Here is a 16,389-nt window from a genome sequence, read left to right on the forward strand (position 1 = left end):
AGTCTCAGACACAACTGTGTTGAAGTCAGAATTTCTTTATGATATTCATCATGTACCTAATTCATAAAATAACACTAATTTTTTTCTAAAGGAAATATTTCACCATATTATCTCTTCCTGAAGGTCAAATTGAATAACTATTTTGGTGGCATGATAAATAAAAACAGGGGAAAAAAGAATGAGATTAAATAATTTGTTTTTATCATTTAAAGTGCAAGTAAGAATACCTTATAGTCATATTGCAAGAAAACCTATTGCCAAATATGAATTAAATTACAATTTAATTTGATGTTTTAGGCAAATATTAGCTAAATATTTTGCAGTTTCTAAGACCTTTTGTACAAATAAGGATTAATAATAATATACAAAAATTATATTGCATTTCACTTACTTATGAAATTTAAACAATTATATTTGTAATTTATATGCCTATGATGCACTCATAAATTGAAACATCTTTCTCTTTTCTTTTACATTGTGAATTCCCATGGCTAAATAGAAGACCAACAAAATTAAATACTATAAAACATAATTTTTATTTCATGCCATTATGTGACACATTTTTTTTTCTGCATAATCAGCTCTAATCTTTGGACCTCCATCAATAGATATCTCTATTTTTTTCATTCTAAATAAATGTATTCATTTATTTACAAATTCAGCAAGAATAGAGATAAAGGATGTGGATTTCTTGGCAAGTGATCAAAACAATGCAAAGTTAAAATAAGGAGCTCTTTTAACCATATCTAGATAAACCTTTGCCAAAAGCTGGTCTTTTCTGGAAAAACACTGAAAAATTGGGAGCTTGTAAAACCTGTGTTGTATACACACATGTTAACGGTTATGCCTTTACCAAAACAGAATGTTTGTTAATAGAGTGGGGCAAATTTTAAATTAATCAAAGAGTCTGGAAGGTGATAACACTGTGATCTGTTGGTAAGAAAGAGAAGGAAGCCAGTATTCCTAGACACAGGATTTTGCCTCCCATTTTGCTTCCCTCTTAAGTAATTATTGAAGCCCAAGAGAGGAGCAGTATGGAGCTATAAGCTTTGCATACCTGTGAGGAAATAATGCTTTTTATTTTGGTTACTTTGCTTCCAGAGGATTGCATCCAAGTTAAATAAAAGCCAGGGTTTACTTAAACAGAATTGGAACAATCTGAACGACAGGGTGGGGATCCGTTTCTAATCCCACTTGCCCATCCATATAATGATATAAGATTTAGCTAAAGCAACCTATTAGGAGAGACAATAGCCACAAATTTACGGTGGCTGACTTTCTGAATGCTCAATCCTGGTTTACCTTCCAAAATCCAGTACAGAGCAAATTAAGAGTCTTCATTCAACCTCTTTCTTCTAGTAAGTTTTTAAAATAATTATTCCAATTAATTCAGTCAGTAAATGAGACTCAGGCTTGCTAATCTGTTAAGACATTGCTGAATTACTCCTGAAAAACCTATTTACTCCAACTGGCTCATTGTGTGCACCCCAGACTTTCATGTAATAGAGCAAATGATTAAAATTTTACCTGCATAAATTCCTAAATACCAGTTAAGATCTAGCTCCTTGGTTTCATTTCCTTTGATTCCGTTTACAGTGATATTCAATTTATTCTGTTCATTTGCCCTATAGGAATGAAAGAGAAAAAAAATAATTAAAAAAACTGCTATTATAAACTGTTTATAATAAAATTATAAAAACAAGGAGATATTTGTGAATCATAGGGAAAGGACATTAACCCCAAACTGAGGTTTAAATATTTAATGTTGATTCATTCTCCTTTAATGACATATATTCAGATGGACATACATTTTATAATTTCAATTTAAATCATGATTTTCAATTCTAAAAATAGTCTTGTATTCATAGTGCTACGGATCACACATGGATAGAGTCTATTATGGGTCACACTCCACCAGCAACAACTTTAATTTTTCCACAGGTAAACTAAGTAAGGATTAGATGAGAAGGTTGAACAAACCCCACCTCAGCCCCCAACTCCTCTGAACAGTGAGGATATTTATGGATTTTACAGCACTTCAGTAACTCACCAGTAAGAAAGCCACCACTCCTGGAGGACAAAGGAAACCTTGAATACACAAAATCAAACACCAAAGTTAGTTCTACTCTAAAAATATCTTATCCTGAAAGTACATCTTCTATTGCATTTCAATAGCCTCCTTTCCAACCAGCATAGTGTTAAACAAATATTTTAACCAAATAAAAATGGGAAAATTATCTGTATTATTTTAAAATGTTAGTTTTAAATCCAGATACTGTATTTGGTTTACTGCATAAAAAAGGCACAGACATAGATATATTCTTTTATTTGTTGTTGTTGTTGTTTTTTGCTTTTTGGAGGGCAGTTGGGGTTAAGTGACTTGCCCAAGGTCACACGGCTAGTTTTTGTGTTAAGTGTCTGAGGATGTATTTGAACTCAGGTCCTCTTGACTCCAGGGTCAGTGCTCTATTTACTGCACCACCTAGCTGCCCTGATATATTCTTCTAATCATAAAAAAAAAAGCCCCAGGTAAATTTGTAAAATACAGAATTGTCCATCAGGACCAAACTCAACACACAACTCTCTTACTGACCTGTGTCAAAATGTTTAGGAGTAAAAGGAAAACAATGAAGAAGCAGTTTGCTCCAGCTGTGAAATAATTCCAGTAGGACTTAAAACCTATCGTTCCTTCAGAACGGTTCTCTTCAGGTAGGGCAACAGGTAGATCCTCAGTCTATGGGGGAAAAATGATATTTTTAAATAACAAGTATATAAGTACGATGAAGGACAAATCAAAGTTGAACTAGAAAAATTAACAGAAGGCAATAAAATCAGAGTGAGGGGGTAATGTGCAGCATAAAATGAAGCGAACACATAGATAATGAAGGCAGCATATCATGTACTTGGGATGATACTGGGTGTAGAGCTCTCAGAGAGGTTGACTTCCAGTTCCATGCTGATTTCTGCTATTGTTCTGATAAGAAGGAAAGAGAACTAATCTGGGTCCACTGAAGGCTGGGTGACCTTCGAAATTTGACATAGGGAAACATTTCCTAACAATTCTAGTTACTGCAAACTGGAATGGGCTACCACAGCATGGGGAGTAGAGACCCCTTCATTGGAGATAGTCAGAGAAAAGTTGGAGGACTGCAATTCCATGCCATAAAGGGTTGCTGTTTTTAAAAGTATAATTGGAAACAGATGGCCTCTGATGTTCTGGAATTTTGAAATAACTTGATGGTCTTGGCCAAGTCACTAGAACTTCATAAAATGGGAGGGTGCCCCTCTCTTAGACATTATCTAGGGTCTAAATTCTATGAGCCCTACTTTTTGGGGTACTTTAATGAAATGATGAATTCCTTATCAGGTAACAATAATAATATTAGTAATAACACTAACTTGCATTTATCTATTACTTTGCATTTTACAAAACTATAAACCACAACCCTGTAAGAGAGGTAGTCAACCATATGGAACATCTACATAACACTTGTTCATTTGTTCATCACATAATCGAGGAAGGAAACAAGCATTTGGTGAGATCCTCTATCATGCCTAGCTCTGTATTAAATAGTACAGAAAAAAAGATGGATCTCAGAAATTTCCTTAGAAAGCTTAGAGTAGCTTACATCTATAATAGAGAAAAGATAACTATAATACTAAACAACTAGAAACACTAAGCAAGTTACAGACAATTTAGAGAATTTGAGGGAAGAATTAGCACAAAATCAGATTAGGTGGGAAAAGTTGTGTTTTAGGGGCATTTTTGCTTTTTTTGGAGGGGGGGGAAGGCAGGGCAACTGGGGTTAAGTGACTTGCGCAAGGTCACATGGCTAGTAAGTGTTAAGTGTCTGAGGCCAGATTTGAACTCAGGTCCTCCTGACTCCAGGGCCAGTGCTCTACTCCCTGCACCACCTAGCCTTTTCCCTAGCTGGGAAAAGTTTGTGGAAGAGGAAAATCCTGAGACAGGTCTTGAAAGAAATAACAGTCATAGCGGCAGACAGGAGATAGAATAGCATTCCAGATTTGGGGAACAATATGGGGAAATATTTGGAGGCCGAAAAAAGCAAGACATGTAGTAGATTAAAAGAAGAGCAATCTGGTCCATGCTGGAGCATACGAAGTTGGATACAGTCATGCGAAGAGCGTTAATTTGCAAAGATGGCGGAAAACGAGACTGAGGTATTCAGAAGTGTTCTGAAAGGTAACAGAAAAACTTCTGTTATAATCAGGTCCACTTCCAATTTTTTTTTCCATTTTCACTTTTTGTGGCATACTTTGTTTTTAAAACCCTTTGGATTAAAATTACTAACTGGAATAATAACATTCCTATACACAATCTTATTTATTGTTATTCTAACATGTGATCTGTAGTGCAGGTCCTTCAAAATGAAACATTTACATCTTATGTTAGAAGGGACTGTCTGAGCCAGAGAATCTGATCAAGACGCGGTAGTTAAGTTCTTTGCTACTAAATAAAAACGGCAATTATAAATATTCTGATATATGTGGTAGCATTGACATTCTGGGGGAATAGCAGCAGAATCTCTTAAGTTAAAGGGTATGGTATAGACAGTTAAATTCCATTCTCATAATTCTAAAAGGCTTTTCAGAACAGTTGAACCAATCTGCATCTCCACAAACAGTGCATTAATGGTACCCTCCAATGATGACTATTCCCATTGTTTGTCAACTTTGACAGACCACTTTGAGGATGAATGCAAAATGAAAAGTCCTACATATGCCAAATTATTCATAGCAGCATCTTTTTGTGGCAGCAAAGAACAGGAACTCCATTGACTGGGGAGATGAACTGTGGTGGTATGAATGTAATGGAACAATATTGAGTAATAAGAAACAATGAACAAGAATACAGAGGAACATGGAATGATTTGTGTGAATGTATACAAAGTACAGTAAGCATAACTGGGAAAATAATATATGCAATGACTACAATAATGCAAATGAATTACACTAAACAATAGCAACTGAATGCTGTGAAGTAATAATGACCAAGCTTCCCCAAAGAAGAGGTGTGAGGAAAAAACCTTCTCCTGCTTCTCTGAAAAATTAGGGTCAACAGGTGAAGAAATAACACAAGCAATAACTTTTCTGATGTTTTGCTTGTTGGTCTATTAACTTTTTCTTTCTTCTATAAGCTTCTATACAGCATGGCTATCTGGAAGGAACTGGGGGTAGGAAATGTAAGTGATATAAAACCAAATATCAATAAAACTTTATTTTAAATGAGAGTTAAACTAGTACTTTTTATCACTCTGAGAGACTGAATTATCTGTCTTCCAAGAAACCTGGAGAAGGGGAAAGAATGAAGCAAACAAGGAAAGGGAAGGATAGTTACAAACATTTTTGAATGAATGTTTCAAAATAAGTCATAAATTTATTAACTACTATAGTTATATAACTACAGTTGTTATATATATATATACATATATATAACTACTATAGTAATATAACTACAGTAGGGGAATACTAAGGAAACCAAGGACATAGTATTAAGGAACTTGATAAGACAGCACAAACAGAAACAAAACTTTACAGACCACAAATAAATGTACAGATAACTGAGTTCCAAACTGCTGAGAAAGTGTCAAGTACAACAACAAATAAAAATAGATAGCCGGTGATAATCAGAGAAGGCTTCTTAGAAAAAAGTGTGGATTTGATGTTTTGTTGGAAGCATACTATAAATTTCTGATAGGTAATTTGAGTACATAGTTATTCAAGAGAATAAATTTTCAAACAAATGCTCCTAAGTCCAATGTAAATAATACATGTGTTACCTTCCATTCTGGATTATCTATGTAACCTCCTCTGACCATTAACATGGTAAGTAAATTAGTTCAGTTGCCTCTCTTACCAACCTCATGCTGTGCTGTTGCTTTTGATAAAAGCGTTTTGAAAATGGTAAAAAATACTACAGAAATGTGAGTTGCTATTATTGTTATAACTGTTATATATTTTCCTTTCTAGTAGATAGATGATGGCTAGAGAGCTATATAGATAATACAATAGATATAAAATAAATAGAGGATGGATGGATAGAGGATGGATAAAAAAATATAAAGGATAGATAAAGAGCTAGATATATAGCAGATACGTAGATAGATGAAGGATGATAGATAAATGAAGTATGGCTAGAGAACCTAGATAGATAGTAGGTAGATATATAGATGGTAGATGGATAGAGAGATAGATAGAGATTGACAAATAAATAGATAGAGGATAGATGGATAGATATAGATACACGTGCATGTAAAAACACAGTTTTGGCAACTGAGTAAAATGGCATGGTTCTACTGGCCCCACAAGAGGGCAGAAGAACCCCTGAACTATTTTAATAGGCAACAAGCAAACAACAAAAAATGAGGTGCCAAGGAATGTATGTATACCTACTGATGTATTGTGGCCAACAAATAAAATTCGTTCTTAGTTAAGAACTCTGGATCAAGCTATCTTCTGCAAGAAGGAAACTAACTTCTTTTTTGTCCCCACATAAAAAGGTTTTTCTTTATTAGACATGAAAACCAAGTTCTCATCATTGTTTCTGACTACAAAGCTCTCAGAATTTTTTTTTTTAATATGACTGTTGGAAGAATTTCTTTTGAATGAAAAAGATGGCAACAAATCTGGATTTAGAAAGTACTGGTAATCTAGAGAAACAAAACTAAAAACAAACCCAAAATTTTAATTTCTTCAATCAAAGTTGGACCACATAGTAGGCTGACTTTTAAAGTTCTACTTGAACCTGACCCCCAAGGCCCTCTACTGAACAATGTCAGGGTAAAATCTGATTCTCAGAACTGACCCGTGCTCCAGGTTAATAAAAGAGCCAGGCCCACACATCCTCAGCACCAACACCGTTGTTCCCTCTCCCACTCCTAGAGCTCTGTCAAAGGAAAACTCCATAAATAGCGAGAAAAACTTGAAACTAAAGAACATACTGTGGGAAAAGTGAAGTGTCAGCAAGCAGAGAGTAGACAAAGGAGACAGAGAGTGAGCTGTGCCAGTCTAACTGATGACTTGATATCCAAGAATTCCGGGCACAGATTAACCAGTGAGTATATGTGCAGATTAGTTCAGGTTTATCAGACAACTCACTACTAGTTGCTCAGCTGTTCCTTCTTTCAATGAGTGCTTGGAAGATTGCTGAGACCACACAGAAGACGCAGAGAAGGAGCGATCCCTCAGCATGGGAGTTTCTGGTACTTGAGATTGCTCTGCTTCTTCATTTTCTTTCTTTAAAAGGGAACCAAAATCTATTCCAGATTTTTGGAACTCAGTGTAAGTACCTTTTTCCATCACTTTTCCCTAAAATTACAACAAAAAACAGATCGTAAGGGGGGTAAATCTGTATTTGTTTATTCTACCAAAAGACATTGACTAAAAAACAGCTTTGATTTTCTCCATAGAAAAGGCTTTCACTTCTAGAACATCAAATGCAGGCAAGTATATAGGATATCAACTATTATAGGTGTAGAACTATGACAAGCACTATGGGAAACAGAAAGGAATTGGAGAACACAGGTTTAAAAAAATCAGAGAATACAAGGCAATATAGAATAAATACTGAAATGAATATACCAGAATAATGGGCTCAAAATATAAACTGATCTGATTAAATGCAACAATGACTTCTTACACATCTATGTGCAAGGTACTTTGACAAGCACTGAGGTGAGGTAAGGCATACAAAGAAATGCAAACATGTGGCATGGTAAATATGAAGGCAGGAAGACCTCAGTTCAAATCCTAGCTCAGATACTTACAGATTTCGTGACTTCTAGCAAGTCATTTAACCTCAGGACCTAAATTTCTTCATCTGTAAGGTGAAAGGGGTTAGAATTATTAACCTTTAAGGTTTCTTCCAGCTCTTAAAAGTACTATCCAACGATAGTGGAAGGAACTTGTAATCCACTTGGAGAGTGCTATAAATGTTCAGGAAAGGGAGAGTCCCATGTTTCTTGGAGCTCCTGGAGAAGGAAGGGCTCAAAGAGAAAGGGTGGATAAGTTGGATCAATAGGGAAAGGGAAATGAATAGTGGGACAATCAAGGCAGAGAAGATGGTAGTGAGGGAAGAACGAGCCTGTCATTTGTGACACAATTTTTTTCAATGTTTAAGGGTATCTGTTCTAAACACTGAATTAAAAGATGACTATGGCAGGTCAGTATCTAGCAGAAATAGTACTAGTAACAAAAATACTAGGTTACATTTACAAAATGTTTTGTGGTTACAAAGGCCTTATAACTATTATCTCATTAAATTTTCATAACAACCTCATGAAACAGGCAGTGTGTTATTAGTCCCATTTTTACAGATGAAGATACTGTGAATCAGAAAGTATCTCTCATCATTTTCCCTCATACTTCCCCAAACAACAGACCTACTAAGTTTCAGAGAGAACGCAAATTCTTTCCACTATCTTTAAACTTATAAATTACTCTACAGCCTCCAGAAATTTTTAAGTATCAACCTAACAGTAAGAGCACCCATGCCCAGGGCTGGCAGTTTAATGGAAAATAATGGAAAGAATGATAGATTTGTCACTGGAAAACATGGGTTCAAATCCAGTTATGTGATCTTGGACAGTTAGTTTTCATCCTTTAGGGATTCATCTTCCTCATCTGTAAAATTGCTGAAGTTAGATTATATGATTCCTAAGCTCCTATGACTTCGAAATCTCTGTTGCTAAGTATTTGAAGCAGATAATAAACAAACTATACCAATATTTGAAATACAGGTGTAATAGACTGAAAGAAATCAAGGAAAAAGCATGTGAAAATTTTTCTTAAACTCCTATTATACTTATGGTCCACATTCTTTCTATGACAGAACAGAGTCCAATTCTAATTAAAGATAAGAAATCCTATTCAAAAGGCAACATAGAAAAGTCAAACCCCATGGTGTGGGCACTGTATCAACTGTGTCATTTCATGAAGCATCTTTGCTGAGGGAAAAACTGGAGTCAATGATTGTAAGTGAGCCATCAATTCATGAACAGCAAATTTGACCTTGGAGTTGGTACAAACTCCAAATCAAATTGGTTTCAATGATTCTTTAGGGAAATGGCTAGCTAATTCCTAATAATGAAAACAAATATGTTGACCTAAAATAGGCTATCAGTAAAATAATAAAAGTTTGGTTTTTTTAAATGTAAGTGGGTAACTGGCATTGAAACCATAGCTAAATCAATTTATAAAATTCTATCTCTCATTTGAGCCTCATAATAATCCTGTGAGGCTATTACAGATATTATCCCCATTTTAAAGATTAGAAAACTAAGGATGAGGAAGGTTATCCATTATCACACAGAAGAGATCTGAACTAAGGTGTTCTTGACCCTAAATACAGTCACTGCTGCAGCATACCAGACTATTTCCTTTTCACCCTAAACCTGCACCTTCATGGGCCCTCCAATTCAGCCAAATCCGTGTCCTTACTCCTTCTAAATTAATATCTTAAAGTTCTGCCACTGTGTTCTGCTCATGCTGTTCTACCTATATGGAATGCCCTGCCATCTCCAGTCCACCTATCCCAACTCTTCCGTCTTATCTGTGAAACCATTCCTAAAATATTCAGTTTGAAGAGTTGTCTTCCTCCTCTGAAGCCCTGGAGGAAAATTAAAACGGAATGATTCCTTTGGCAATTAATTATACAGGCCTTGAGATAGATAACTTTTCTATTATTGGGGTGGGGGTGAGATGGGGTGGTTATTTGAATTTGTTGCCATTATTTCTTTTTCCATACTCAGGTCTCAGCTCCCCAACTAGACTGTAAACTTATGCTTTTCTGTAACTCCAATGGCACCAAAACCAGTACTTTGCATGTTATCTCCAAAAATGTTTGCTGATTTCACTTTTCATCCAAACAATAGCCGTACATGATAAACGACATCTTATAACCTCTGTCTGACATGATCCCACTTGCCCAGAGTATTGTGGAAAGGCCCTAGATGAACATGAACAAAGTAAAATTTCTCATTACAAAGAGAAAAATCACTAAATTTAAAGATCTGGCTTCAAGGTTTGATTTGAATACTTAGTACTTATGTGTTCTTGAGAAAGGCAAATAACTTCTCCAAACCTTAGTTTTCCTCAACTAAACAATGAGGAATGGACTAGACAAGGAGCTCTTTAAAGGTACCTTCCAGTTCCAAGTCTCTGATCCTAGAAGCACAGCTAACACAGAGCATGACAATACCCAACAGATGCTTCATAACACTTTCAGTCTACATGGAGCTGCCACTCTACCCTGAGATGGATCTGGTTGCCATTTTCCTATTCTTCTCTTAACAGCATATTAAGCAACTCATGTCTTATAATATGTGATGATCTTGCCAAATCAATCTTCTCTCCGTTCTTCAATCCACCTCTCATCTCGGTACCTTTGCACTATCCAGGCTCCACTGCCTAAAACTCACTTCTTCCTCTCTTCTTTCAAGACATAACTGAAGTACCACCTTTTACACAAAAAAGTTCCTAACTCTGCTTACTGTTGATGACCTCCCTCACAAATTATATTTATTTTATACTATTTGCATTAATTCTCTTAATTTATTTAGTAAGCATATTTGTACATATAACTATTTAGTATATATCTATATAGACCCAATGAAGATGCTTATTCAGCATATACCCATACATATCTACTACTTGTCTTTGCCATTAGAATGTCTGCTTCATTGTTTCATTCATTGAATTTATATCCCCTACTTGTAAACTGGTGCCTGACAAATAAACAGCCACTTAAAATGCTTGTTGTTATCAAAGTGCCACTTGATTACCATGTACAGGCATGTCTGGCTCTTATAAGCCAACCAAAACACGTGGTCCTAGGCATATGCTCTCCAGTCTACAAACACTCACAAGTGGAATATTCAATAAGCATTTATTAATCACCGTCATTGAGTAATCCATCCCCACTTGCTCTCATGCCGTATGTTTCCTCTTTTTGTGGGCTGATCACAATAGAGGCTTCCTTCTACTTCCTTTCCTCTTATTCCCTTCTTGACTCTCTACAGTCTTTCTGACATTATCAGGAGCCAAAACCTCAGTCTCTAATGTTACTAACAATCGCCTAACTGCCAAATCCAGTGGTCTTTTCTCAGGTCCCATCCTTCTTGACCTATTTGCAGCTTTTGAGACTGTTGATCATCTCCCTTCTCCTTGATATTCTCTTCTTTCTAGGTTTTCTTGCTATTATCCTCTCCTTGTTCTCTTCCTGCCCATCTGAGCATTCTTTCTTACTCTCCTTTGCTGGATTTTATCCAGATCATGCCCACTAACCATGAGAATCTGGGTTCTCTTCTCTTCTCCCTCTATACCAGCTTCCATTGATATAATTATTATTTCTATGCTGCTGCTCCTGATCATTAAATCTACTTATCTAGCTCTCACCTCTCAGTATCCTCATCTAGGTTCCCAATCTAGGTGTCTTCCTCAACTCCTCAATTTCTTTCACCTACCCATATTTAATCTGTTGTCAAAGCCTATCAATTTTACCTTTATAACATCTCTTCTATATGTCCCCTTCTCTCCTTTAACCACCCAAACCACCTAATGTCCTCACATTTGCACTAATACAATAGCCTACTGACTGATCAGATAACCACAGAAGTCTCTTTCCTCATTCTAGTACATCTGCCACTCAAACTATGAAAATGATCTTACTAAAGTGAAGGTGTGCTTAGGTCACCCCTCTACTCAAAAAACTCCAATGGTGTTTGATCACGTCCAGGATCAAGCAAAAAATCCTGTTTGGTGTTCAAAGCCTTTCATTACCTGTCCCTTTCCCTCTCCCTTTCTAGTCTCCTTATACCTTTACATGCCTTCTCTTGGATCCAGTGATAGTGGCTGCTTTGCCAACTCTGGGTTTTTCCACTGGCTGTCCCCCATGAATGGAACTCCCTTCCTTCTCATCCCTGCCTCCTAGCTTCTCTGGCTTCCTTCAAATCTCAGCTGAAGACCTACCTTCTGCAAAAAGCCTCTCTCTTTCTGTATATGTGTGTGTGTATGTGTACACAAACTGTTTATTCATAGTTGTTTGCATGGTGACTCCCTCATTAGAATGTGACCATCATAGGGGCAGCTAGGTGGCGCAGTGAGTAAGAGCGCTGGCCCCGGAGTCAGGAGGACCTGAGTTCGGTTCTGGCCTCAGATACTTAACACACACACACACACACACACACACACACACACACACACAAACTAGCCGTGTAACCTTGGGCAAGTTACTTAACCCCAACCGCCCAAAAAAAAAAAAAAAAAAAAAAAAAGAAATGCCTGACTGGGGGCAGCCAGGTAGCACAGTGAGTAAGAGAAATGGCCCCAGAGTCGGGATGACCTGGGATCGAATCCGGGCTCAGACACTTAGCACCAACCCAGAAACACCTGGCCGGGTAACCTTGAGCAAGTTACTTAACCCCAATTGCTTTAAAAAAAATGTGAACATCATGAGAGTAAGGATTTTCATTAACCTTTCTTTGTATCCCCAGGCAAAATGCCTGTCACATAGTAAACAGGTGCTTAATAAATATTTATTAACTATGTTCTGGGTACCGTCCATGGTTCTGAAGATATAAATACAATAAATGAAATAATCCCTCCAGAAATCTTATACGTAGGAACAGAATGATTCTGTTGAATGAATCTACTATAACTTCCCTTGTGTCCTCTGATCAATAGTGCTGAGAGATACGGAATCGTGGGAAAATGATTAGACTAAGAGACAAGTGACCTTGGACCTGAAGCAAATCATTTACCCACTCTATGACTCAGTTTTCTTTTGTAAAAACCAATGCAACATATATAAATTACTTCTACATTCTTATAGCAGTAAGATTCTACAATTGTAATACTGATAAGCACATTGTAAAGTTGAAGCATCTACAAAAAAAAGTCATACCAACTACTCATTATTTACCAGTGAACAGTAAAAGAAATTGCATATTGAAAGAGTTAACAAAATGTAGTGCAAAATCTGTGTGGCTGTTTCAGACATCAGGAAATCATCATTTTGTATGCTGTTCCTTCTCCTGGCTCTTAATATCCTACATTGTTGCCCCCTTGTGATACAGAGGCAAACCTAGGGTGCTGGAAGGCAGAGAGGATTTAGGATCTATGAATGGGCAGGATTTCCACAATCTATTAATAATGCAATTTCTAGTTGAATCTTTGATTTTTTAAGACCACACAAGAACTGTAAAACTGGACATAATGAATAAATTCATTGAATATTACAATAAATATTTATATTTTTAAAATAGTAACACTTTAAAATTTTTTTAAGAAAGTGGAACATTTGGTTACATATTCTAGTTCCAACCTGAAGCATGGAGACTATTCAAGTTGTTATGGGGAAAAAAAGAGGGAAAGAAAGTGTTCAGTTCAATTTACCCACCAATAAAATGTAATAGCAAATTGCTATAATAGTGTGATGGGGAAAAATTCAACAGGTCTATTTTATGAAAAGATACTTTCAGCATAGGACTCACTGTCACACCTTGTTAAAGTCTTGAATATAGTAGTCAAGATTTTTTAAGGACTTTATCATTGGTAAGGACTTAATAAGAATAACAAGCTTTCCTTACCACATTAGATTTTTTAATGTTTTAATAAATGCATTTGGTTTATTCTGTTATTGTCTGTGAATCTGTTATCAGACATCATAAGAGCCAGATACACTCTATGGCTATTACAAAATACCTTCAAAAGAACAGACAGGTTAAGTATTCAAAGACTGCAACACATCAAATAATTTGCCCTTAATTAATTTGCCTTTCACCAAAGTCCTTCACTATCACACTATGACACATAGGTGACAGTGTCAGTGGAACACAGACTCTGATAGGACCTACCAAGCTCAATAAGGCTTGGGGAGCAGGCCCTGGGACAAAATGAGCAGCTCATACCAAAAGAAACACCTAGCTAAATTTAGAGAGGCTCTGTACCAAGATGGCCACCAAGTGATGAATTCTTTTAGGCACAGCAATTCATGAAGGTCACCTGCTAAGCAATACCCATGACACAGCTGCATTTGGCTCAGCTGAAAGAAGGTCCCATGCTAAGGAAAATCATGGATCTTTTGAAGCACTAAGGTAAACAACTCAGCTCTGGAGGAATTACAGCATCTTCAATTTTTAAAACCAGAAATGACCTTAGGGAACATCTAAGATAACCCTCTTGTTTTATACATGAGGAAACTGAGGCAGAGACACTGGTGACATACTGACCACACAGCTAGTAAACGTCCTATGTAGGACTTGATCCAAGGCCTTCCTGACTTCAGGTCCAAGAGGCCTCTAGTACTATGACACACTGACAAATAAAAACCAACAAAGAATTTAATAAAAAATGAACGACTTACATCTTTTAATATCAGAATCTGGGATGTATCCTTGAGGTACTGTAACTGATGAGTCACCAAAATTCTGATTTTCTCATGCAAAGTTTGGGTAATACAGCTAGAAAAGTCAAAGATATAGGACATGAAAACAAAGTAAGAGGAACATGCCAAAGATGCCCTTTTAATTTCAACACAAAATTTAGCCAAGTACAACAATGCAGCTATGCTCTGAATGATGTAGGAAAGAGCTGATATGAGAATCAGCAATCAGCCAAACATGAAAGCCTTTTTAATATAATGGACTGTCTACAGAAATGGGCATTTGAAAGTTCATGTACTGTAGGCAATCTAAACTCCAAACATTCTTTCTCTGTGTTGTCTGTCTCCCATGCAAGAAATATCCTTCTATTTTACCTAAACCTCTTAGAATTCCTTGTTTCCTCAGTCTAAGGATCAATGTTAATCCTATTCCTGATATCTTATGCTGCTTGTGCTTTCCCCTTAAAATTTTTAATAATTATCTTGCATATGTTTCACATACTTACTTAAATATATGTCATTCTCCCTGAGAGAGGGAAGCTCCTTTGAGGAGAGGAACTATTTCATTTTTTGACCTTGCATCTCCAGGTACCCAGCAAATGGTAAATAGTTAGTAAATACTGGTTGACTAGTTGATGTTCAAAATAGAAATCATTATCTTTTCCCTTTAAAAGTAGCTCTCTTCGAGGAATTTATTGGGAGAAGGAGAAAGGGAGAGACAGATTAGGGCAAATTATCTAATATAAAAGAGGCCAGAGAAAACTGTTACAATAGAGGGGAAGAGCAGGAAGGTGAAAGGGAATGGGACAACCTTATTCTCATTGAATTTGGCTTAAGGAGGGAATAACATATACACTCAATTGGGTATCTTACCCTACAGGAAAATAGGGGGTTTGGGGATAAGAGGGGGGATGATAGAAGGGAGGGCAGATTGGGGGAGAGGGTAGTTAGAAGCAAACATTTTTGAAAAGGGATAAGGTCAAAGGAGAAAATAGAATAAGTGGGGGGGGGGCGGATAGGCTGGAGGGAATTATAGTTAGTCTTTCACAATATAACTACTATGGAAATTATTTGGGTAACTATACAAGTACAACCTATACTGAATTGCTTATCTTCCCAGTGGGGGCAGGTGAGGAGGGAAGAAGGGAAAAATCTGGAATTCAAGGTTTTAAAAATGGATGTTTAGAAAGAAAAGTGGTTTTTTTGCATGCAACTGGGAAATGAGATGTGCAGGCACTGGGGTACAGAAATCCATCTTGCCCTACTAGAAAGTTGGGGAGATGATGGGGAAGGATATAAGAGAGAACAGATTGGGGGAGGGGGTATTCAATAGGCTTGCTATTTTGGGGTGGGGGTAGGGGAAAGATGGGGAGAAAAAAATTGTAACAAAATCTTGTGGAAATGAATGTTGAAAACTAAAAATAAAGAAATTATTATTATTTTTTAAACTAGCTCTCTTCTCAACTTTGCTATATCTGGCAAAAGTACCAATATCATTCTAGTCACCCAAGTCCAGAATCATCATCCTTGTTTTCTCAATGCACTCACTCTGTGAATCCAAGCAGCTACCAAATCTTATTTTTAACTCAAAACAAATCTCTTGTATGTCTACTTTTTGCCTCTCACACAACAGAAATAGTAAATATTTCTAATTATATGACAACTGTCATATGAAAAAAATATGCCTATTGTAGTCAGTTGAAAATGACTGGTGAATAAAAGGATTCAAATGAAGGCTACAGAATCCAAGAAAAAGACTTAAGTACTTCATTTATCCCCCGCACTAGCATGGTGCCTGGTACATGGTAACTTGTTAAGAGTGTTTAATGATTGGGGCAGCTAGGTGGTGCAATGAATAGAGCACCAGCCCTGGAGTCAGGAGGACCTGAGTTTAAATCTGACCCCAGACACTTAACACTTACTAGCTGTGTGACCTTGGGCAAGTCACTTAACCTCAATTGCCCTGCCTTCCCTCCTCCAAAAAGACA

General features: G+C 36.6%; 1 protein-coding gene across 3 annotated transcripts in view; it reads right to left on the minus strand.

The window, feature by feature from the left end:
- ABCC4 (ATP binding cassette subfamily C member 4 (PEL blood group)) overlaps positions 1-16,389 on the minus strand; it is a 286,479-nt gene that overhangs the window by 165,555 nt on the left and 104,535 nt on the right. For all 3 annotated transcript variants that reach the window (XR_011164289.1, XM_069067341.1, XM_069067340.1), the window contains exons 14-18: positions 14,384-14,480; positions 7,120-7,329; positions 2,594-2,734; positions 2,051-2,088; positions 1,528-1,625 (exon numbers count right to left, since the gene is read on the minus strand). Coding sequence is in view for 2 of the 3 variants with exons in the window: in XM_069067341.1 (XP_068923442.1) it covers positions 1,528-1,625; positions 2,051-2,088; positions 2,594-2,734; positions 7,120-7,329; positions 14,384-14,480 (584 nt within the window). In the remaining variant the exon portion in view is untranslated. The remainder of the gene's footprint in view (positions 1-1,527; positions 1,626-2,050; positions 2,089-2,593; positions 2,735-7,119; positions 7,330-14,383; positions 14,481-16,389) is intronic.

This window comes from Petaurus breviceps, unplaced genomic scaffold (assembly GCF_028583685.1).
Source record: "Petaurus breviceps papuanus isolate PSGF00001 unplaced genomic scaffold, PetGlider_PUasm1.0 90743, whole genome shotgun sequence".
Lineage (NCBI taxonomy): Eukaryota > Metazoa > Chordata > Mammalia > Diprotodontia > Petauridae > Petaurus > Petaurus breviceps.